This window comes from Bos mutus, chromosome 22, assembly GCF_027580195.1.
Source record: "Bos mutus isolate GX-2022 chromosome 22, NWIPB_WYAK_1.1, whole genome shotgun sequence".
Lineage (NCBI taxonomy): Eukaryota > Metazoa > Chordata > Mammalia > Artiodactyla > Bovidae > Bos > Bos mutus.
This window is the reverse complement of record NC_091638.1, coordinates 32,082,366-32,106,253: the sequence shown is the minus strand read 5'-3', so window position 1 is coordinate 32,106,253 and position 23,888 is coordinate 32,082,366. Positions and strand designations below refer to the sequence as shown.

Sequence of the window (23,888 nt, the reverse complement as noted above, 5' to 3'; positions counted from 1 at the left end):
TTGAAGCTAGTGGAGAGAGAGAAGGGAGAGGAGCTGCTGACATTGACAATGAATCCAAACAGGAGTTGCACTAGCGGTGTCTACCACGTTGCCTCTGCCCTCGCTTAGCCTTCTGGGAATTGTAGTTTTGTGTCGAGCGGCTCCTCTGGCAAGTCGGGTATACTCGGCGCGGCTGTTGACTACAGATCCCAGACGGCGCCGGGCAGCCGCCCCTCCCGTCCCTGTTCGAGTGTAAACTCCGGCGCCGGGGCGGGCGGCCGCGCGCGGGCCAGCGGGCTGAGCTCTGCACGGCTTGGGGGCACACCGCTCGGGGGACCCAGGGCCCGCCACCTCCCCTCTGACCCCGGGCTCGGTTCTCAGTTTGGAGCAGTGCGAGGACGGGAAGCTGGAGCCATGCAGTCGGAATCGGGGATCGTGCCGGATTTCGAAGTCGGGGAGGAGTTTCATGAAGAGCCCAAAACCTATTACGAACTCAAAAGTCAACCTTTGAAGAGCAGGTGAGTGGTGACAGCTGGAGGGAGGCGCGGCCCGCACCTGGGGGACCGGTTGCCTCCCACTCTGAGGCGAGGAAAGCAGCTGGCTCGGACTCTGGGACAAGGACCCCGTGCCCTTGCCCCGGGGCAGAGGGCGAACTGACCCCCGCAGTTGGGGGTCGTGCCGGCCGGACGGGTGCACCAATGAGGGTCTCCGCCCCAGCGCATTTTGGGGGCGCGGCGGGCAGCCCCGGACAGCCCGCGAGGGCGACGCGACCCCTCAGTAGGGGATACCAGCTGCGGAGAGCGGGTGGGGGCTGGGGAGTGCCCCGACGCGGAGGAAGGGGAGAAGGAGCGCCAGGCCGGGACGCGCTGGTGAATTTCGAGTGAACCCCTTTTCTGAAAATCCCAGCGGCCTGAGAACTTGGGGGAGGAGAGCTTACGGTGGATCGAGCGCGACGTTACAGGCAAGCAGTTAGCTCATGTGTTGTTGGCCGCTTAGGAGTCGGGCCCCTTTGGGAAAGCCGACCTCGGGCCGCCTCCAGGTGAGGTTTCCCGAGCCCCGCCCCTGACCTTCCCGGCCGCGGCACCCCTGTGCGGGAGGGGCGGGGTGCGAGGTGGGGTGGGGCGTGTCTCCTCGTCCAGGTGGAACTCCCGGGCTTTGGGGTCCCATTCAAATACAGGCCTGGAGGGGAAAAAAAAAAAAACAAACAAACTTTGAGACGGAAATTTGGCGAGTGACCGCTGTTGGGCCGGGACACGTCTTTCATTCTCCGGGCACTTCTAAAACTGTTTGGGAGGAGAGTGAAGACACCTGCTGGTCTGGCGTCGCATCACCCCTAGTGCCCACTGCTTACGCTGCCTCCACTCCCACTTGTCCCTTGGAGCAGATTAGGTGTCTTCTTCCTCTCTGTCCTGTGGCCACTCAGGACATTTCCAGTGTTTACTAAGAGAGAGGTGGTCAGTTGAGGCGCTGAGAGTAGAGAGGGTTTAGTTCCACCCCTCAGTTGTGAGGTAGCATGAGGCTGGAACTGGAAGCTTCAGCAGTGCTTCTTCATCCGTCTCAAACCTTCCTGCCGGCCCCTCACTGTCAATAGTGTTTGGGTGAAGGGGCCTGGCTATGGGGGGAGAGGGCCCAGAAATCATGGTGAAGGAAGGACTGAATCCGGAGTGAAGGCGTGTGATCACAGCTGCTGGGGCATGGGGGATTGGTACTTGTGCAGTTAGGTTCGTTTCCTTCAGGGCTGTGTCAAACTGAATCCACTTTGGGGAAGAACTGCTAAGAGCACACCGACTGACTGGGTGGCTGAAGCAGCCCCTTGGCAGATGCTTCAGGGAGATTGGAAGGAAACCTCCTATGCAGTTAGTTGCCTAAAACCAGCCTTTAGTTGGTGGTTTCTCTTCATAATGGCTGTTTTGTGTGTGAGCCTAGATTGTGTGTGTTGGGGGTTGGGGATGTGGAGTAATAGTGTGTAAAGGGTATTGTTGGTTATGCTCATTGGGGCTTTATCTGTATTCGGCTGAAGGGACCAGTGTTTTACCGAGCAGTCTCTGCTTTTGCTTCTATAAGCAAATGCTTACATGGCCAGAATGAGGGAGGGAGTGTGTGTGTGTGTGTGTGTGTGTGTGTGTAGTCCTGAAAGACATGAATTAACCGGACTGTTTGGAACATTTTTGATGGTAGCTGATACATAACATTAAATAAATTTGAGAGAGTGAGGAAAATACCATCTGGAAAAACCCAAATGAATGCCATGAAACTCACGTTGGAGGATTTGGGGCCTGTTCTTTTTCAAGAGTCGGCAAAAAAAAAAAAAAAAAGACTTGCAAGGGTTGAGCATCCTCAGGAGCTAGCTTGCACGTGTAAAGAAAATTTCGGGGATGTGGGAAGCGCTGGTTTCACACGCTGAAGCTGGAAACAGGTGCAGGATGGAACCGGTGCACAGAGGAAGGCTAAATGAAAAAAGTTGTAAAACTTGTCTGTGGAGCAGACACATGCTCTTTGAAATAAACCAGTGAAATAAAATCTGTGAATAAATATATGGGGTTGGCAAAATTTCCCTATAGTACAGTTTTCCACAGTTGTCTGATGTATTGTCATCGACATCTGTTGTGTGACTTTGCAAGGGCTGCATGTTCAGGGCCCCCTCCTTGTGGCTTTTTGTCTTAAGTCTTTGACTGGGACCTCCCTTCTTGTAATCTTGGTTGGAAAAAGTTGAAATCAGAAGGGGAAGATGGCTGCAACTGCCTTGTCTATCAGTTGTATTTTTTGGATTGTCTTTTGGAGTTGAAGATATGTCTAGAATCCTCCTAAAAAAGAAACTGTTAATTGCTCAGTTGTGTCCAACTCTTTGTGACCCCATAGACTGTAGCCTGCCAGGCTCCTCTGTCCCTTGGATTCTCCAGACAAGAATACTGGCGTGGATTGCCATTCCCTTCTCCAGGGGCTCTTCCCAACCCAGGGATCTAACGTGGGTCTCTTGGATTACAGCCAGATTCTTTACCGTCTGAGCCACCAGGGATGCCCCTAGAATCTGCCTACTTGTCATCAACTCCTCTGCTCCCACTTTGGTTCAGACTGCCACCTGGCCTCCCTGGCTAATTATCTCTTACCTGTTCTCCTGCCTTTATCCTTGCTGACTCTCAGTGGATTTTTCAACACAGGAGCCACAATATCTATGTTAAAACTGGTTTTCAACCTGAATGGTGGCTTGCCCCACTCGGGTCATTCAGCAATGTCTGGAGACATTTTTGGTACAATGGATGAGAGTTACTACTGGCCTCTAGTAAGTAGAGAGTGGAAATGCTGCTGAGCATTCTCCAGTGCTCAGGACAGTCTCAAATGAAGAATTATCTGTCCCCAGATTGTTACTGCTGAGGTTGAGAAACCTCATGGTAAATGTATCACATCATGTTCTCTCTTCAGAACCCTCCCTGGTATCAGTAAAACTCGAGACCCTTAAAGTGGTCCAACGCAGACCACTTTATGGGCGGGCTCCCTGTCAGCGCTGACTGTGTGTGTCTCTTGTTGCTGCTCTCCTGGCTCCCTCTGCTATAGCCAGCCTCCTCACCATTCCCGGAACACTCCAGACCTCTCCACCTCTGGCCCTTTGTAAGCTGCACTTGCTGGAGCCAGCAGGTGCACTTTCTGTCTTTGTCCGGAGAGCAGTAGCGTTCATTCCCTCCCCAGCCGACTTCATGTCTTCCCTTAAATGTCATTCCTGCCTTGAGCATGCCCTGTGCTGTGGCTCTCCTTCTAAACTCTGTGTCCCTTGCTCTGCTCAGTTTTTCCCACAGTACTTGCATTATGACCTAGTCTATCATTTTCTAATGGGTTCCAATTATGCTATGTTTCTCTGTACTAAATTGCAGGGTCCAAGGGGACAGGAATTTCTGGGTCTTCCTGGTTTACTGTGGTGCCCCCAGAACCTAGAACAGAGTTTCATCATCAGTGCTGTTGACACTTTGGACTGGATAGGTCTTTGCTGTGGGGGCTGTCCTGGGCGTTGCAGGATGTTTAACAGCATCGCAGGCTTACCTGCTCAAGGCCATAGCATCCCTCCTCAAGTTGTGACATCCAAAAATATGTCCAGACACCACCAAATGTCCATGGGACACAGACTCACCCCTGTTGCAGATGAAAAGGCCTAGAACAATGCCTGGCACAATAGTGTTTTGTTGTTTGACTATGTGTTGTTTTCTCTCTTTGTATTTAATTCTGGATGGGCTATTTGATTCTGGTTTTTGCATTTAAGGCTGCCTTCCTTTTAAAACAGGTATCCACCGTGCTGTCTCCAAAGAGGAGTTTATATATTCTTCATTTGGATTAGGCTTAGATGTGCAAGTGTTTGATGAGGAAAGACAGTTTCATTCCTAACCCAGACCTCCTAGACTTTAGGAATGTGAAGCCAATGGATTTAGGTGATGGAACCCCACTTTGGTCACAACGACTGGAGAAGCTGTGTCCTAGAGACACACACAAGAGTAAAGGGTCTCCTGAAGAAATGTTTGCAGTTTGGTTCCTCCCCAAAGGTTTTTGAAACCTTGGTGTATTCTCCTGGAAATGAGCCGCGAATGGTGGGTGGCAGAGGAAAGGTGCCAAGTATGAGAGCGTGAACCCAGATAGCACACATGAGCACAGTCAGGTCAGGGTCAGATGTGGAACCACTGAATGGGTCCCTCTCCGGGAAGGGACTCTCTGTAGGGCTTTAGGTCCCGAAAAAGATTTTTTTTAATATGTTAGCATCTTTCAGGTTCATAGTTCTTTTGTTTCATTTACTTGGTGCTAAATTCTGTGGCTTTGTAGCTGCTAATGCCCTTTTCCTGGACAGACTTCAGAATTGATTTAATCTAATTCCAGTTTCTCCTCTTCTCAAAGTTTTAATAATGGTTTAGATAATGGTTCTTTAACTTCCCACAAATTAGAAATGGGAATGAAAGTGAGTATTAGGTTTATATTGGCAGGATGAGATAGAGCAATGGTTCCCAGATGCTGATTCAGAGAGAGGTGTGTGAAATTGTTGCAGATTTGTATTCAGATGAGAAAGAAAAGATGGTTGTGTCCAACTCATGCTCACATGCATGAATTTCCATGTAAAGCCACTGCCATTTCTTGGATTTATTCTGAGATTTTTCCTGGGCTTCCCAGATGGCACTAGTAGTAAAGAACCTGCCTGCCAAGGCAGGAGACATAAGAGATTCAATCCCAGGGTCAGGAAGATCCCCTGGAAGAGGGCTTGGCAACCCACTCTGGTATTCTTCCCTGGAGAAGCCCATGGACAGAGGAGCCCGGGGGTCTACAGTTCCTAGGGTCACAAAGAGTCGGATACAACTGAAGCAACCTTGCATGCACCCATATCTTCCTATTAAAAATACCCTTTCCTTTATAAAATGAAATGAATGATTGTTCATTCTTGGCAAGACTGAACTGTCCATCTTTTATTGATTTCAGAAAGTTTTCTTGATTTTTCTTTCTGTCTTATCTGTAGAGAATTACTTTACATGGAGATTTAAGAGGATTGTTCTGTCATTTCTGTCCCTAACAAGCTAAGTGACCTTGGGGAGGCTGGGTGACCTCTAACCTCAGTTTCTTCATCTGGCAACTGAGGGGCCTGCCTCCTAAGGGTCTTAAGGACATTAATTGTGACATTGACTATGGAAAAGTATTAGCATGATGCTGGGCACATATTTAGTGCTCAGTAAATGTTAGCAGATGTTCTTGTTATTTCTCTATTACTTAGCAGTGAGTCCTGACCTTCCAGAATGTGTTTGCATTTGGTTGACTCTGGCTTTCTTCTCTAAGGCCAGCGTTGTTATGCAATAAAATTATCCCAAGTTTAGTAAAATCTTTTTGCTTTTCCTCCTAATGAGGTGCTGCAGATAAATCTTTTGTGTTTTATAATTTTGATGCAGTCCTTAACAGTTTCTTTATGCTGGTTTAAGAAAAAAACAAAAACAGAACATCGGTGGCATCATCACATACATACAGATTCATATTCTACACATATCTGTTGAGTACCTGCGAATTCATACCAATGAACGCTGTTAACATTTACTGAGGCTGCACTGTATGCCAGCCCCTGTCCTAAGTGGTTTTACATGTGTTAACTTGCACTAACTGCTTGAGATGATAATAATAAATAAGAACAATAATGTTGTGGATTATAATTTTAAAAACAAGTAACATGCAGTCCTTACTACATGCCAGGAATGATTCTGGGTATTTTACTTCTGTTAACTCAGTTAGGTCTCACTTCTACCTTGGGTGCTTGTATTTTTGCTGTTGACATTTTACAGAGAAGGAAACCAAGGCATCACGATTAGGTGGGCCTGGTTCTGGCTCTGGTCCTGGGCTCCAGTGCACTACTCTGGGCTGCCCTGTGAAAGGCATGGGGCCTGCCTGTGCTGCGTCTTCTCCAAAACTCACCTCTGCAGCGGGAGGGAAGGGAACACACAGATCCAGCCAAACATACAGGACGGAGTGTGATAACCAGGGGCATGAGCCATGGGAATGTAATAGAGGAAGGGAAACTGGGGTGGAGTTTTGTCAGTAAATAAGGGTATTCAATTTTGGCATTGAATGTCAAGCAATACTCAAAGCATAGTTATTTATAACATTAAATAAAATGTTACATGCCTTGGAAGGCATGATCTTTTTTTTTTTTTGCTATGAACCATTTTTAAAGTCTTTAATGAATTTGTTATAATATTGCTTCCATCTTAGCTCCCCGTTCAGGGATTAAACTTGCACCCTCTGCATTGGAAGCATGGAGTCTTAACCACTGCACCCCCAGATACATTCCTGCCTTTATACTTGTCACCAGAGTCCCAGCTCTTCCTCTTGCTCTGTGGGCACCTGGGGTGGCAGAGACTGGATCCACATAGACAGGTTCAGAAGTAGCCATGCTTAATTAAGCACAGTGCCCGTGGCTTTGCTACTTAACTGATGTGTGTGTGTTCACAACTAGACTCTTAGCCTCCTGGACTCTTAATTTCTTTACCTGTGAAGTGGAATCTATAGAAGTGTCTTCTTAGGATTGGTGGAAGTTTTAAAACTGAGATAACATGTGTAAATGTGCTTTGTAGCGTGCCTAGCACATGCTAGTAATATTAATTTCTTCTCTTCTATTTTACCATGATTGCAATTTCCCCCCTCCTCATCACAGCACTAAAGCAAGTGCAGAATTATGTATCTGAAGCAAAATAGACAAGATTGAAGTACGTTAACCTGGCAGATGTTCAGATCTTATTATGCAAATTGCTTGTATGGTATGATTAGATGGAAAACTTGATTAAAGTGGGATTCTAAGTGTTGGTTTTGTGTGTTATTGGAGATTTCCTTTTCCCGAGTACTGCTATTTATAGAATTATTTAAGTGTGTGTATGTGTGTGTGTGTTTAATTCCCTTTGAGTTCTGCAGTGCCGTTTGCACAGGCTGATGTTTATATCTGCTCCAGTTGTGCAAGAAGTGGAAAATATCCTTTTTTTAGAACAGGTCACATGTGCTTACTGTCAGGAATAGGACCTCAGTGTAAAAAAATGTATCTTGGGACAAATCAAAGTTACTAAATTTCCCCTTCCAACTGCTTTGTTTCAGAACTGGCAGTATTAGGATAAATAATAGGAGAAAAATTTGGCTAAATTTTTTTTTTTTGGTCATTTTTCAAGGACGGTAAGCAAGAGTTTCATTTGTTTTGTGTGTGTGTTTTAAGTATAAAATGTACTTTGCTGTTAGGTCTGTCTCATCAAAGTAAATTATAAAAATATGTTTGACTCATCTCCAAATATGCATTATTTGGAGAAAACAGTCAGGAAGGCGGGTCGGAGATAGTCACTGTAGTTGCCCAAGCTTTTCATATTGTAAAGACAAATGTAGAGTTTATAAGGAGGTTTTTGTGAGTCTGGTGAACAGTGTGTACTTGAGGGCAAGGAATCACAGCAAGCCATGAAGGCTGCATCTTTCCTGAGCCAGCTGAGGGCGAGAGGACCAGCGGGCAGATCTGGGATCTCTGTTGAAACACCCACACCCTATTTCTGTTCCGAAGGACTGGGGACCAGGCTCCTTGTGTCTCTAGGTCTGGTCTTAAATACGGCCACCTTCTTTCTTTGCTGCATCCTCCTTCCTGTGGCCTTTCATGCGTGCTGTGAAGGTTAAAGACATATACCTTTGGAGTGTTCGCACAGAGGTTGAACCAGGGCAGGCTGAGAGGAATGCAGTGCTTCAGGAAGTGGAGACATGGTGAGAGAAAGACTCACCAGGAAGTAAATGATACCCCAAAGTCGTGAGCCCCTGTTGTCCTCCCCAGGTCATTTCTCAAACGTCACTCGGTCGCTTTCAGCAAAGGCAGTATAACTTTGGGGTCAGAGGGACATGGAATTGTTTGTTTTTTTTCTTTCCTGTACCTACCTCATTTCTCCCCTTCTTTACAACACTTATTTATTAAGTGCTTATCGTATGATAGCTCTTTGCTGGTGTAGGGAATCAAAAGTAGAATCAGACAGACTAGGTCCCTGCTAGCATGGTGCTCTCATCTTGGAGGTGGGGGGTATAAGCTGATAATGATGCAAATAGATGAATAAGACAAGTTTTCATGCTAGGAAAACGAAATAGAATGTTATTGATACAGAGTGCCTGGGAAAGAAGTGCTTTATTGGATGGGTCTTTAGAAATGACCTCATAGAGGAAGTGATTTGCAGTCACCAAATGTCTGAGTTAAAAGTGCAGATCTTGGTGCTGCCATTCGCTAGCTGTGTGACTTTGGACAAGCTCACCAACCTCTCTGGGTCTGAGTTCCCTCCTCTGTAAGATGGAGTGAAAACTACCTTGCAAGGCTGCTGTGAAGATGAAAGGTAATGCATGAAAAGAGGTAATATATGAACAATGGAGAAAGACATGCAGGCATTCATCTTCACCATAAATAAGTGTTTATAACTAAGTCTTAAATGTTTTTCTAATGTCCAGGGAGTCAGAGATTTATGCTTGTCTTTACAAATCTACCCCTGGACTAAACATGGAGATGGGTCTTGGTATTTTTGTTTTCCTTCCTTTCTTCCAGGATCGTCTTACTTGAATTGTCCCCTTGCTCATTTCACTTTTGTTGCATTGAGATCATTCTGGTCTGGCCATACTTCCTTTATGTTTAGGAACAGTTTTTGGCTGCATTTTGGTGCAAAGGAGAGGGCCATGTCACCTAGGATTAAAAAGTAAAGCCTGAGATTGATTTTAGCAAATACACACGCACACCACAAAGAAATGACCCACGTAGAACTCCTGACTCCCAGGGCTGTTTTCAGCCCCTGGGTCACATGCTTCCTGTCTACACTGATGTGAAAATGTCAGTGTTCGTGCAGAAAGTAAAAGAAGAAGCCTCTCCTCCCACGCACCACTTCCAGCTTCCATCAGAGTTGACATCCATAGGCAATGGCATGTTTTAATTCACTCCTTTACGAAAGAAATCTTCAAAGCATTCAAATTACAGTAGCTGTGTTCTTTGATTCAGGTGTCCACGGGAAAAGGGTCTTGGGTTGCGTGGGAGCAAATGTTTTAAATCCGAACGTGGTAAGTTGAAATTTTAGGGAAGGCACTGGTAGAATGGTGTCTTTCTATAAGAAAATTGTGGGCTATTGAGCAATTTCAGGAAGGCTTCTGTGGCCTGCGCCCTTGCCACCCCCACCCCCGAGTGGGAGAACTTGCTGACACATTCACACACATTCCCCTACTTTCCCGCAAGGTCAAGAGCCGATGGGAAGGGTGGTCGTCCCCACTGATGGGACCATGTGTAGCTTTTGTAGGATAGGTTTTCTTTCTGGGAAGCTTAACTTGCTTCCACTGGAAGAAGATTTGAGGCAGAGAAATGTTATTGAGCCCAGTGGTTGAGGTTGTATATCAGATCAGGATAAAATAGACAGGAATGCTGTACTTACTTTGGTACCTTTTCTGTGATACGTTCCTGAATATTAACTGGTTCTAAAAAACATACATTAATTTTTTAACTGGAGATTGGAAACTTGATGAAGGGAAAAGCACACAGAAAACATAAGGATGATTTTCCTGTTTAACTTGGAACCTAGCGCAATCCCTATAAAGCCTACCTGGGCACCTCAGTGAGATGTGGCCACCTTGTTCCTCTTGCCTGAACCTGTCCCAAACAGTTGGAGGTGGTATTCACAGGCACTCCAATATTGTAACAATCCCTTCTCTGTCAAAAGGACTGAGTATACTTCTGTTTAATTTTTTTTTGCATTTGAAATCTTTTAGCAGTAAATGAAAAGGTATTATTTCGGGGTCAGATTGCTCTGTGTAAACTGCAAATAACTTGAGAAATAACTCAAACTCAAATAACTCATAAGTCTCAAATAACTGCATAACTTGAGAAAATTGGCATCTCAGCCAATAGAACCTTTTGCAACAAATTTATAATACTTGGGGCAGAGAATGACTGTGAATAAGCATAATGACTGTGAATAAACATTAAAATAGTATTGGCCAGTTAGGATCATTTCCTTTTAAGGGAAAAGGATGACACCAACTATGTATTCTTGAAAAGTCTGTTCATTTTTCAAGGTAGAGTTTACAATAGCTTATGTAAAAGAGTCTCTAAAAATATAAACAGCTGGCATGATTCCTGGTGACATTCCAAAAAAAAGTTTGCCCGTTTGCTCCAAAGAAGCATGGTTAGAGAGTAACCTTTGAGAGAAACTGGCCTCTGGCTTGTGGTGTATGGGACAATCGGTGGTGGGTAGACTTTTTGGAACCACATCTTGCATCACCTTGGCATGGTCATTTATCCACTGGTGTTTAGGTAGATAAACACTAATCACATCTTATCTAGATGAAGGCTGGAGGTATAAATGCTAAATGACGGGGTCGTGAAATGCAACTCTGTCGATATTGATAGCGTGTGGGTGCTTTATATCACTGTTGATTCAGAAGTGAATGAGAGAATTTGATGCTGTTCACTTGATCATAGTATTGCAGTTGCTAAAATGCACACTTTAATGGCAAGGGGCTGAATGGCAAGAACAATTAATTGGGATTTGTTTCTGGAGTCAGTGATATACACGTCACTCTGCTGGCCGAGGTACCCCTCTTTCTCACTCTTGGTTTCATACACCTGTCATCTTTCTAATCAGATTTCACTGGCAGCCAGCTCCCTTGTCCTCATGTGTTTCCCCTAGTGGGCACTTTTATTTTGCCTGCCTGTAATCACTTTTCCAAATTCTTGTAACAGCCCCTTCCCACATGCTTAGCCTACATGCTTGAGTTTCATGGCTTTGGGGTGGAGAAATTGATACAGGCTCGCCATGCTTCTGTATCACAGGGATCGGTTTCAGGGAGTTACATGTAGACTAATGTAATGAATCCCAGGATTTGCTTGGGTGCTCACAGAGAGTCTCCTTTTATTTCCATTGATCTTGAACTTGGGAAGGTTGTTGTGTTTTAGAATGAAGCCCTAACTTGGAGGCAGAGAAAAACTAAGTCCTTATTTTGGGTTAATGTTAGTTGCTATAATGAAGTGGCAGATGATAATCATATAAGTAGTAGTTCCTGGTAGGCAGACAGCTTTCCTCCATGTGACAAATCAAGAACCCAGGCTCCTTCCATCTTCTGGTTCTGTCATTGCCTAGAACCCTGGCATCTTTTGTGTCTGATGGTGGAAAGGAAGAGGAGAAGGTATAACTTAAGTCCCAAAGTGACAGGCATCACTTCTGCTCAGATTCTCTGGCAAGGTCCAGTTTCATATCTAGGTCTGGATGCCGGGGTGGGAATTGGGAAAGAGAGACCCCAGCTGAACAGCAAAACCTCTAACTTAGAAAGGAGAACCCACTTTTGGTGGATAGCTAGCTATCATCACCATGGTCCTAGTAGGAGGGTTTTGGCTTCTGAATCGAGTTGTGCCTATCTTTGCTTAGGTTTATCCTTGGTCTTTTCTGTTATTTTATTTTATATCTTTTTTTTTCTGATTAAAAGTGGTTAATTTGAATTTTCTGTCACTCCAGTGGGGGCCACCTGAGCTGATCCATTGTCTAAAGCCCACCTGTCTGCATTGCTTCCTATTTCCAGTTCACTGATTAAAATCACCACCCCATTTCCAAACAACAACAGTACATCCACCACTACCACCATCACCTTAGTGCAATCATTTTCAAAATATGGCCTCCAGACCAACAGTTTCAGTGTCCCTTAGTAACTTGTTCGAAATGCATATTCGCAGCCCCTACCCACGACCTTCTGAATCGGAAACTGTGGCTGGGGAGTCCCAGCAGTCTGTGTCTTTCAGTAAGTCCCCCAGGACATGCTGATGCGCACACACTTCCCTAATGCTTTTACCATAAGTTCTGTGTCTCCATAGGAAAAATACCCTGGATTGGAATATATTTTGTAAAAAAAAAAAAAAAAAAAATAGGGTGTTGCTTGTTATCGTCAGGCTAGAGAGGATCATTGATAATCACATACTGATTTTAAAAAAAGGAAAATTCCCTCTAGAATGTTAGTGATCAGATGTACATTAGTGAAACCTGGTAGGGTGCTGGGTTGTCCAGATGTGAGCTCTGAGTGACTTGGAGTTAACCTGGCTGTACTCCCATAAGGAGCCCTCACCCAGGTCTCAGAGGGCTGTAGTTTATCAGAGATTTGCAAAGTGTGAAACTTGAAGCACACTGCAGTCACTTGACTGAATGATTTGGTTGAGAAACAGAGTGATGGTGGTTTTGAGTGTGCCCGCATGACCAAATTGTTTTCCACAGAACTTGTGCTGAATAAAATTTGAAATACGACTGTCAGCCTGTTTTCCTGTCTTAATGAATTCCAGACAGTTTGTAGAATGTGGGATCTTCCAAAACAGAGGGGCGGGGTGACTGCGACCAGCCAGCCTCTGTTTAGTCGCATGTTAGGGTGTCCCGACATAACAGATTGTCCCCTTCATTCTGAATCTCACCAGGCCATCCTTCTGTCTAAAGAAGAGGGCATGGCAAGGCCAGTGTTATGTCAGACAAGCAGGGCCTATAGGGTAGATCTGGACTTCTTACTTGCCAAGAAATTCAACCTCTTCTTATTTTCAATCCACTTAAACCCAAGCATTTTGATTCTTTTGTTTTTTTCTTTTGCTGCATGCTGACCTTCTCCAGACAAAAAGCCCTGATGCTTTTTTGGCAAAGAATCTTTTATTATTGTAAACTGGTTAAGAGCTGTAAACAGTTGAAGAAGTCTAGAGTTCTGGGTTCAACCTTCTGAGTAAGAAGGATTAACTTAAATTTCAGTTTGACCAGCTACTAGTTCTTTTTTTTTTCTCTTTGAGCAAGTTATTCCTGTAGTCTCTATTTCAACAGAGGACTAAGTGGGGTGAGTGGATAATAATATTATCTAAGTTGTAGGATAATTGAGTGAATTACAAAGGAATACTTGACTTAATTCCCCAGCCCAAAGCCTGTGCTCAGTAACCAGGCTCTCACTGTGATTCCATCTTTGCCCATAGCACCAGCAGGGTGAAATGAAATGAATTTTTGACTTGAAATGAATTTTTAGTTTGAGACACTGCACTAAGAGAAAATGACTCAAAGACAATGAGCAGGAAAACAAGAGGGTTCACAGAACAGAAGGGGAGTGGGGCCAGATTATCTCTTGGTTAGATGATCCAGAACCATCATTCCAACCCAGGCCAACTCTAGCCAGATTCTTCTGTAGGGTTCTTCTGAGCCTCTTTTTGCTCATCGGAGTCTTATGTTGGCTTGACCCTGGGCTTCTGAATCTACTAACCCAGTGATTCTCAAAAGTGAAAAATTAAAAATGTTAGTCTCTCAGTTGTGTCCAACTCTTTGCGACCCCATGAACTTTAGCCCACCAGGCTCCTCTGTCCATGGATTCTCTAGGCAAGGATACTGGAGTTGTAGCCATTTCCTACTCCAGGGGATCTTCCTGACCCGGGGATCGAGCCCTGGTCTCCTGCATTGCAGGCAGATTCTTTCCTGTCTGAGCTACCAGGGATTAGCATGAGGAACTTTTGGAGTAGATGCAGGTTGAACAGTGATGAACTCCGGGATGCCTCACAGGGAGGTATTTAAAGACAGCACGTGCTATTTACGGGTAAGGCATTACTTTTGTTGCCAGAACATTCTTTGCCTTTATCAACATGTTTCCCTTCATCGTAATGATAGGCCAGCAAGGTGAAGGAATAAATAATGAGGTGCACTAACTTAGGTTTCTCAACACCGTGTAGGGCAGCAGCCGAACTCCACGGCTGTGTCCACACCGGCGTCTGTCATTCCTAACTGTCACGTTTCGACTTGGCCTGTAGTGAGTTCCTCCTTTATCTTTTCGCATTTCACAGGACAGCCTCGTTACACAGTTACCTTTATCCAGTAAAAGCTGTAATACCTCATGTTGTCAAAGTTCAATATCTTTGTATCTTTCATTCTTCTAGAATTTTTTCTGTCCTAGTAGCACGGCGTAGCTATTTTAGAGCCTAAATATCCACACCAATATGATAGCTTGCTTTTCTTTTCTTTTTTTCAGCTTTATTGCAGTGTGATTGACAAATAAGAATTTTATATATTTCCGGTGTATAACATGATGCTTTGGTCTGTGTATACATTGTGGAACAATCACCACGGTCAAATGACACGCTTTGCTTGAGCCTCACAGAGTTTCTCCCCCAAACTTGTGGCTAAACCAACCACCGGGAAGCAGAAAGGGAGACTAGTTTGAAGAACCTCCATCTTTCTCAGAAGAAAAATTCCCATTATCTCTTGCACATAAGCGGAGGCCTTCATCAGTTACAGCTTAGACTTGTTACCTGGGTAACGAGGGTCCCGGCTGCATTGGCTGGCTGGGAAGGTTTGGTGAGGTAGTGAGAGTACTTACTGTAGTAAGGGTGCAGTGGATGCTAGCTGTACCTGCTGCTGCACCTGCATTACTGTTGCTCTCTGCCTCCTGCTCCACCCAAGTGCTGCTACTGGTGTCATTGCCATTAGAATTTAGGAGTTTACATAGGAAACACAGAAGTGGTTCATCTGTACAGGTGCTGCTGACACTACCGTTGTTCTGTCACCGTTAGGCACATACAGTCAGTTTTCATGTGTTTGGGATTCTTGCAGTGAGTTTTCAAACCTAGACTTGCATTTGGTTGTCACCCAGCAGTCTTCTGGACCCCTTACCCCAGCTATCAGCTGTTGTGTGCAGAGGAATGGGAATTAGTTTGATTCCCAATCAGTGGGAGACATTTCCTACCAGTAACCAGACATAGATTCATACAAACACATATGGAATTCTCAAGGCAGCATTTTTCAGGGTATTTGCAGCCTTTTTGTGGTACTGTCTGGACTGTTTGAAATTTGGTTCTCTGCTCAACAGTTCCTTTCCTGAGTTTTATAAAGAAACAGGGAAAATGACAGTTTCTCTCTTTCCATGTAATTGAAATCCACCCCCACCCCCGCCACATCCATACCCACACCCCCACAGAAGTGAAAGAGGTGGTGAGTTGGATACTTGAGGGTGAGATCCAGTGTGTTTGGGGAATTCCTGAGCATAGGACAGGATGAAGCGTGAGAAGGATGGCCAGAAACTGCCCAGCCTGATGGGTTTCTGAGCTCTTCATTTTAGTGAGCGAACAGGATGAATCGGCTGTGTAGGCTGGAGTGGAAAATGAAGACACGCGTAACTAAAGGGAAGAGGAAATGGGCAAAGGCAGTTTGGGGAGTTTTCAGAGTACATTTATGCCTTGGGTGTCTCAACAGATGGACGTGAAGAGATCTAACTCTTCCTCTATTTTCTTAGAGTCATAGTTTGGGAATGATTTGGAAGATCCTTGGGCAAATTTTCCTTTCCCATGAGGTAAAATGATACTCAGTAAATATTTATTGAGTCCACTGTGGAGTCTGGAGATGATGGTGAACAAAGAGAGTCAACCTTAAACTGCTGTTGCTTTTGGCACATGCGTGGCTGCCCAGGGCTAACACGGAAGCCACAGCAGATCATCCTGGGCCAGAGGATCCCTTCCTCGGGGGGAAGAAAGGAGTGTACTTGGACTCAGTTACCCTGTGAAAGAAATATGCTTAAGTGACATATTTATTAAAGGAGAGTAATGTGTTATTTGGGGCTTCTCAGGTGGCTCAGTGGTAAAGAATGTGCCTGCCACTGCAGGAGATGCAACAGATGCAGGTTCGATCTGTGGGTCGGGAAGAGCCCCTGGAGAAGGAAATGGCAACCCACTCCAGGATTCTTGCCTGGAAAAATCCCATGGACAGAGGAGCCTGGCGGGCTACAGTCCATGGGGTTGCAAGGAGTTGGACGTGACTGAGCAACTGAGAACACACACACACAATATTAATCCAATATAGCCAAATATTACCAAGTCAAAATGTAGTCAGTATAAATATTATTATTTTTTGATTGAGGTATAATTGACTTATAACATTATATTACTTTCAGGTACATAATGTAATGATTCGATAATTGTGTATATTGGAAAATGACCACCACAAGAAATCTAGTTAGTATCCATCACCATACATAGTTACAAAAATTTTTTTTCTAAAAATTTTTTCTTGTGATGAGAACTTTTTAAAGATTTATTCTCTTAGCAACTTTTAAATACACAATGCAGTATTTTTTTTTCTGATTTTTATTTAAAAATTAATTTAAAAAGTTGAAGTATGTTGATTTACAATATTAAATTAGTTTCAAGTATACAGCATTATGATTTATTTTTGCAGGTTATACTCCATTAAAAGTTATTATAAGATAATAGGTATAATTCCCTGTGCTATGCAGTATATCCTTGTTGCTTATTATAATACAGTATTATTAACTATAGTCACCATGCTTTGCATTCCATTCCATGACTTACTTATCTTACAACTGGAATTTTTTTCTCTTTGACTACCTTCACTCTTTTTGCCCACCCCCACAACCCCTGTGTCTGGCAATCAACATTCTGTTTTCTGTATCTGTAAGCCATCCCCTCCCCGCCTTTTTTTTTAAGGCTCCACATGTAAGTGAGATCATAGATAATGTAGGGGATCATGTATAGTGTAAGTGAGAAACATATTTGAAACTGATTTGACTGAAGACAGCCTTTAGCTGTCACCTTGTTTGAAGCCTTCATTTAAAAAAGGATGTGTATTTTAAGAAATCAAGCATCTTCTACCTATAAATATATTGATAGGAAATATTTATTTTATTTCTGTCAGTCGTCACCTGAAAGAGGCCCCAGGAAACATGTAACTTGTAAATTCCCTGGGCACCTGCAGGATAGTGAATGTCCAATAACAATTTCTTGAATAAAGAACTACCAATATAAATGGGCTTCCTTGGTGGCTCAGATAGTAAAGAATCTACCTGCAATATAGGAGATCCAGGTTCGATCCCTGGGTCGGCAAGATCCTCTGGAGAAGGGAATGGCAATCCACTCCAGATCATAGCCAAAAGGAAAAAAAAAAAGATTGATTCATTAACAGAGGAGCCTGACACGCTATAGTCCGTGGGGTTGCAAGAGTCGGACATGACTTAGTGACTAAACCACAGCATTGAACTAAGGGCTAACAGAGTCATGTCTGAAACAAGATTATCTAATACCTGTGCTTTCTCCATAAGATACCTCACAGTCTTCTCACCCTCAGCACCACTAGAGGATACCTCAGCACTAGCAGGGGCTTGCCTGGTGGTTCAGACGGTAAAGAATCGGCCTGCAATGTGGGAGACTGGGGTTCAGTCTCTGGGTTGGGAAGATCCCATGGAGTAGGAAATGGCAACCCCCTCCAGTATTCCTGCCTGGAAAAATCCCAGGACAGAGGAACCTGGTGGGCTACAGTCCATGGGGTCACAAGAGTTGAACACAACTGAGGGACTAAACCACCGCCAGACTTTCGGGTTGTCAGTAAAGTTACCAACAGAAAACATAAGAATGCAGATAGTGTAGTGCTGAATGAGCCCCCACCCCCACCCCAAGACACTTGTGAAAACTGAAACAAGGAGGCCGAGTGTTGCCTTGTTTGACCTCAGTTGGAAATGCGTGTGTGGGTGACTCAGATTTCTCACTTCTCTGTCCACAAATGACTGTAAAAATGCTGCAAATATTAATTTTGGGGTTACAAATAAGTTTTAGTGAGTCGGTAAATTTGCAAATAGGGAATCTGTGAATGATGAGGAGTGATTGTATTAAAAACTGTTTTCTAGTGGTTCTTTCTCTGATCTAAAAAGCATCTCACTGGGGAACATATTTTTAAACACTGTCTGCTCTGAAATTGTTGTGGACTAAACTTGAAGCCACAATAATGAAACTTTTCCAGGCACCTAATCTTCTCTTTTTATGAGTTTATTTACAATAAAAATGGTTTATCACTTCCAGATCTTTAAAGTTGGGTGGGGCTGTTCAGATATGTAACTCTTTATTTTGATATAATTTCTGTTGTTCTTTAGAAGATGAATAGTGAGAATATGGACCAGGGAAAAGAGTACAGAACAATGGTGGCGACCACCGCTGCAGAATCCCGCAGAAGGCGATAAGATGGCTTAGAAATTCTGCAGGCAGTTTTTGAAGTAACCAAGCTCAGTTTAGTCATGGCCTAAAAGATAAAGGTGATGCTTTGACTTCCCAGTGTATTGAAAATTAGCATATTTTAATTATAAGCACAGTCATTATTGTAAACGTTAATTGAGTGCTTGTTGAGAATGCTTGGAATTCTTTTAAGAAGGGGGGAAGAAAAGAATTGTTTTCAGTAGGTCCAGTAGTTTCGAGTGGCACAGCAGATAGATCATACAGTTTAATAACAACAAAGAAACACAAACAAAAACAATAATAGCAGAAGCACCTCGCATTTTCAAAGTCCTTACTACAGGCTGTGTCTTGTGTTAGTGCTTTAATCTCATCTGCATTTTGGAGACTGAAGCCCACTGGGGTTAAATAATGAAAATTATAGAACAGTGGAGTTAAGTATTGAACGTTGCCGTCTTTTTCTGCGTTCCACCTGTACCTTTTACACTTTTATAATGTATCCTTGTGTATTATAAAAAGAATGGCTTCCTTATTAATAGTTTGTTTGTGTGTGTGTCCCTTTGTCTCTTTGTCTTAGTCCTGGAATAAGGAAGTTACCTATGTAATTTTTTATTTTTTTTGTATTTTGCACGTATTAGAAAAGTAAGAAGCCAAACTAGCAGTAATGAATAGCTCAGATCTAGTTTACTTACAAGTTTATTGAGACATCTACTAGCTCCATTTCAAATGCTTTGTATAATTTAATTCTGTGAGGTAAGTGTATGTGTGTTTACTTGCTCAGTCGTGTCTCACTCTTTGTGACCCTATGGACTGTAGTCTACCAGGCTCCTCTGTCCATGGCGTTCTCCAGGCAAGAATATTGGAGTGAGTTGCCATTCCCTTCTCCAGGGGATCTTCCCAACCCAGGGATCAAACCCAGGTCTCCTGCATTGCAGGCAGATTCTTTACCGTCTAAGCCACCAGGGAAGCCCCGTGAGGTAGGTAGGATCCCATTTTATAGATAAATTTAGGCTTGGCCATTGTAAGTCACTTGCCTGAAGTCATTCAAATAAGGGCAGAACCAAGACTTAAACTAGAGGATTGTTTGACTTCAAAGCTTCCCCTCTTATCTGCCCTGCTACAGTAGTAGTTGTTCAGTGGCTAAGTCCTGCCTGACTCTTTGCAACCCTACAGACTGCAGCACAACAGGTTTCCCTATCCTTCACTATCTCCCAGAGTTTGCTCAAACTCATGTCCATGGAACTGGTGATGCCATCCAACTGTCTGCTGTCCCCGTCTCCTCCTGCCGTCAGTCTTTCCCAACATCAGTGTCTTTTCCAATAGGTCAGCTCTGCTCACCCTGCTGCAGTGGTTACTGTGTATATTGAGGCATGGAATGGAGGGCTGAATAGGAAGAGATCTGGGGCAACAACTCATGTTGACTTTGGAAGAGAAACAGGACTAGGTGTCTGATGAAGTAAAGAGAGACTCTGGGTGTGGTTGAACATCTTAATCCAAGATAAATAGATGTATCTATTAAAGGTGCTCACTGAATGCTTGGCTGCCTTGTCCTTTGTTTTCAAAGCTGTTTCTGATGATTGAAAAGAGGTAGGCTGTGAAGGCTTCAAGAAAGGTAGCAAAAGATGGGATGGTGTATACGTAATCATTCACAGGGGTGTGGTGTGTAAGTTGTAAATTTTCATCATTCCCCAGTAAAGATCTTCTTTGAATGACCTTAGTTGGTGACAGCAAAAAGTCTTATCTACATGCCCATCCTTGTGGTCTCCCACTGAACATATGTAGTTCCTAACATCTTGGTATTTTCTATTTGTCTCTCTCTCTCTCTTTTCCCCCTCTAACTTGACTTGTTAATTGCTTTTCGTGTATGTCTTTGTGAAGTTGTAGTCAGTCTATTACGTTCTGGACTGTTTATCTTTGAATGCCAAAGGTCTTGAAACATCATAATATTGGGTAATGAACATAACTTCTGCCTTGACATGTGGGTGTTAAGAATATTAGTCATTGCAAAGTATTAAGTTAAATATTTTCAATAAAAGGATATAATGATCTAATAGAGAGGAAGAAGTTATAAAAATTCTAATTGATGGCTTTAACGATGAACCATATACACAGTGGGTTCCAGCAGCAATGGGTTAGAGATTCTCAGAATAAATGTAATGGTATTTTTACTTTTTATTAGTGGGAGAGGAGAAAGGCCAATAATAAAAGGAAAACGCACTTAATTCTCATGTATACTAAGAAAAATGAAAACCATTTGAGTTTTCAGCGCTTCTGCTCCTGATTTAGTACCTCACATGCATCTTTAACTGCCATAAGAAGTGTTGGAGATTTCCATCTGGGCTGCATCTTAACAGCAAGCCCTTATTCTTGCAATGATCTGTTTTCTGGAGAGTGTCAGGTCATCCATTGCAACACCATCAGAGAGCCAGGGTTTTCCTGAGCAAATAAGCTAGGTAGGTCTTTCCATGTTGAGTTGATTTTATGAAGAGTTTTGGTCAACATTAGTCATTATGAAACTATGTGCCTGCTGCCCTGGTTTATCTCTGTAGACATCTCTCCATGGCAGAAGATGGAATCCTTGTCTCTTCATGTCTCTAGGCATCAGAAGATGTTAGAGTTGTATTTGTCTGTTTCTTGCTAGAGAGTGTTGAATGGGTGCTGGTCTTCTCTGAACTAAACAGGGAAAATTGTTTAGTTGAGTGTTTGGTTATCGGCACTCTCTTATTTGGGATCGAGTGGTTTAAATTGGAGATACTGTGTGCTACCTGTCCTTTGCCTTGCCAGAAATGTTCAGTCATTCATCCAAGACCTTGTTTTAGTTTCAGAACAGAGAGCATAAATTATGTCTGTGGCTGCTGTTAAAAGTTTCTCAACAGACTGGCTATCCTCAAAGGGTGTCTGAGTCAACTATAGCACTTATGGGAAAAATGTTCATCTCCAGTGTGATATCATTTACAAGTCGATAATTGTCTTCAAGATCAATATATGATATTTTGAGTGTTGGAGAGTGTGTGGAAGGAAAATCTCACATCTGTGGTAATATTTCTGGAAGGATTATTGATCTCTAGTCCTCATATATGTGATTCTCGATTTATTTGCTATCATTATTAATTGAATGTGTAGATAAGGAGGTTGATTTGAATGAGAGCCAAGCAACCTGTTGATGTAAAGTATTTTTTTACCTTTTATGATTCCCATTGTTAGCACCTCCCTCCTTGCTGGCTGGATTCCCTGTCATTTTAAGTAGGCAGCAATTACTGGTTTGTTTAAGAAGTTGGCTCCTGCTGCCAATGATCCTATTAATTATCACTTCATCTCTCATTTAATCTTCTTAGTGTTGAGAGAGGGTGCATGTAAGCCTGTGGCCAAGCAGCTACAGTCACATCTCCGTAATCATCTCCTTTTTGTGACAGTTCAGCAGGCTCAATGTTCAGCCAAAGGGCTGAGGCAGCCCTGGTGAGTGTTTTCAACTCTTCTGTAGGTTGTTCCGTCAGTTGAGTTTGGTGTGGTTTTCTTCTCCCTCTGACTCTGGCTTCAGTAAAACCTCTTGGTTGGCATTTGTGTGGGGAGTTCAAACCTGTTCCGGGTCCATCTGTGAACTCAGATGGGACACTGTGAAAATACTGGGATGATTTTCTCAGAAGCTGTTTTTTCTCTCTGGGGAAAAGGCCACCATGGAATTGACTCTTTGTCAGTCTTCAAAGAAGGTAATGTAAATAATAACCAAAGTGACTTAGTTTTTACAAGTTCATGTCGTTCATGAATGTTTTTTGAAAAGTGATACTCTTTGCGTAATGTTGAATCTTTGGTTCTTGTCACTCATGAATAGTTAAATTGCTTTCTGTTTGTTTCCAGAAATGTTTACTTTACTTGTTTCAGTGACTTTTTTCCCCAGATATTCTACTGGATCGTTTGATTAGATTTGGAATGCTTATTCTTCCTTTTCCACTTTTTCTGTTATTTTTGGCAGTGATGGTGTTTGAAGCTGTTGAAGTGATTCACTGCAAAGTGAATTAATTTTCCACATCTTCAGATGTGTTTTCCAGTTGCCCCCAAGTTTCTTTTCCCCCTTCTCATATGATTCCCCATCCGCAGTTCTGTCATTCTTGCTGGATCCATTATAAATGCTGATGTCACTGAATTTCTTAAATTACAGCTGGTGGGGATTAACAGAAATTGTAAGCGAATACCACTTCCTCATTTTGCTATTTTCTTGACTAATTATTGTCCTTTCAAATTCTGTAGGAGGATGGGGATTTGGAAGTAAGTTCTCTGTCTTGGTGTTAAAACAGCACTTTTCTGTTAATGTTATTTTTCAAAAATAGTTTGATTTTAGGATGCTCCCTACCTAATGTACTCTTTCTTAATCTCAGATAGACTTTCCCCACTTAGGATTTTGCACATTGAGTTGTCTTCTATCCTGGGTAAAAGGTTTTGAATACTTCCCTTAAGTTTCCTTATATAGAATATTTTTACTCAACAGTCCTTCGCCAGCTACAGACTGTTAATGGTACTAGGTGAAGGGTTGTGATTCATTGATTTTTTTTTTTCCTCCAGAGTCTTTTGTTCTTTAAGGAATGCCTGCCTCTGTCCCCATTGTTTTCTTATTTAGAATCTGAATGTTCTTGGTGAGAGTTCTTGGTTGCTCAGTACCTTCAAAGATGAATTTTTCTGGCTTTGCAGTACCTGTTCTAGCATTTGGAGCCAGGAGTCCAGAATGTCTTGTCACTCTGTGGCTTGATTGAGGGTTCCCTGAACCTTGTCCAAGAATCTTCGGGGCGGGACTTTGGAGGCCACCTGGATGTGTGCGTAAATGGTGCTGGAGCTCTGCAGGTGGCAATATTGATCGAATTGCAGTCCATGGAAACAGAAATAGAAAGGGTTCAGCATTTGCACTTTCCTCTGGTGGTGTTTTTGCTTATTTTGTGTATTTAGAAAAGGCAGCCGTATGCAAACTGCTGACTTACTATTTTCCCTGGAATGGAAACCATTTGGATTATTTCAATGAGTTTTAGCTAAGATTTGTTTGTTCATAGTATTAGTTTTGATTTCTGATGTCCTTTTCATAATAAGACCCAAATGTGTCTTTTTACTCTATGGAAATATGTGTTCCTTGGAGTCTTGGGATTTTGCAAACCATGAATTTGAAAAATCATATGTTCCCTTCATAGTCAAAATGGAAACTCCTTAGTGAAAATTATAGGTAGATAATACTTCTTTTTGGGTCAATTACTTTCTTTGAAGGAAAAAAAATTTTTTTGGCTGAATTATTTAAGATTTCAGAGCAGTCATTTTTCCTGCTTAACTTTCCCACTAATTATTTTTTCTCATTTTTAAAGAGAAAAAGATTAAACTGAGAAATTGCAGACCCAAAGCACATTTACTCCACTATCTGATGTAAGATGGTGACTGTTTTTTTTTGTTG

The 23,888-nt window shown here is 43.0% G+C and overlaps 1 protein-coding gene across 5 annotated transcripts in view; it reads left to right on the top strand.

Moving 5' to 3' along the window:
- The first annotated feature begins 254 nt into the window (after positions 1–254).
- Positions 255–23,888, top strand: part of MITF (melanocyte inducing transcription factor) — a 228,601-nt gene continuing 204,967 nt past the window's right edge. For 3 of the 5 annotated variants that reach the window (XM_070360458.1, XM_070360462.1, XM_005890970.2), the window contains exon 1: positions 255–497. In XM_070360458.1, the coding sequence (XP_070216559.1) occupies positions 394–497 (104 nt within the window). In that variant the 5' untranslated portion in view covers positions 255–393. Of the gene's footprint in view, positions 498–827; positions 849–23,888 lie in introns of those variants that run through there. The other 2 variants (XM_070360459.1, XM_070360461.1) reach the window with 2 other exon arrangements.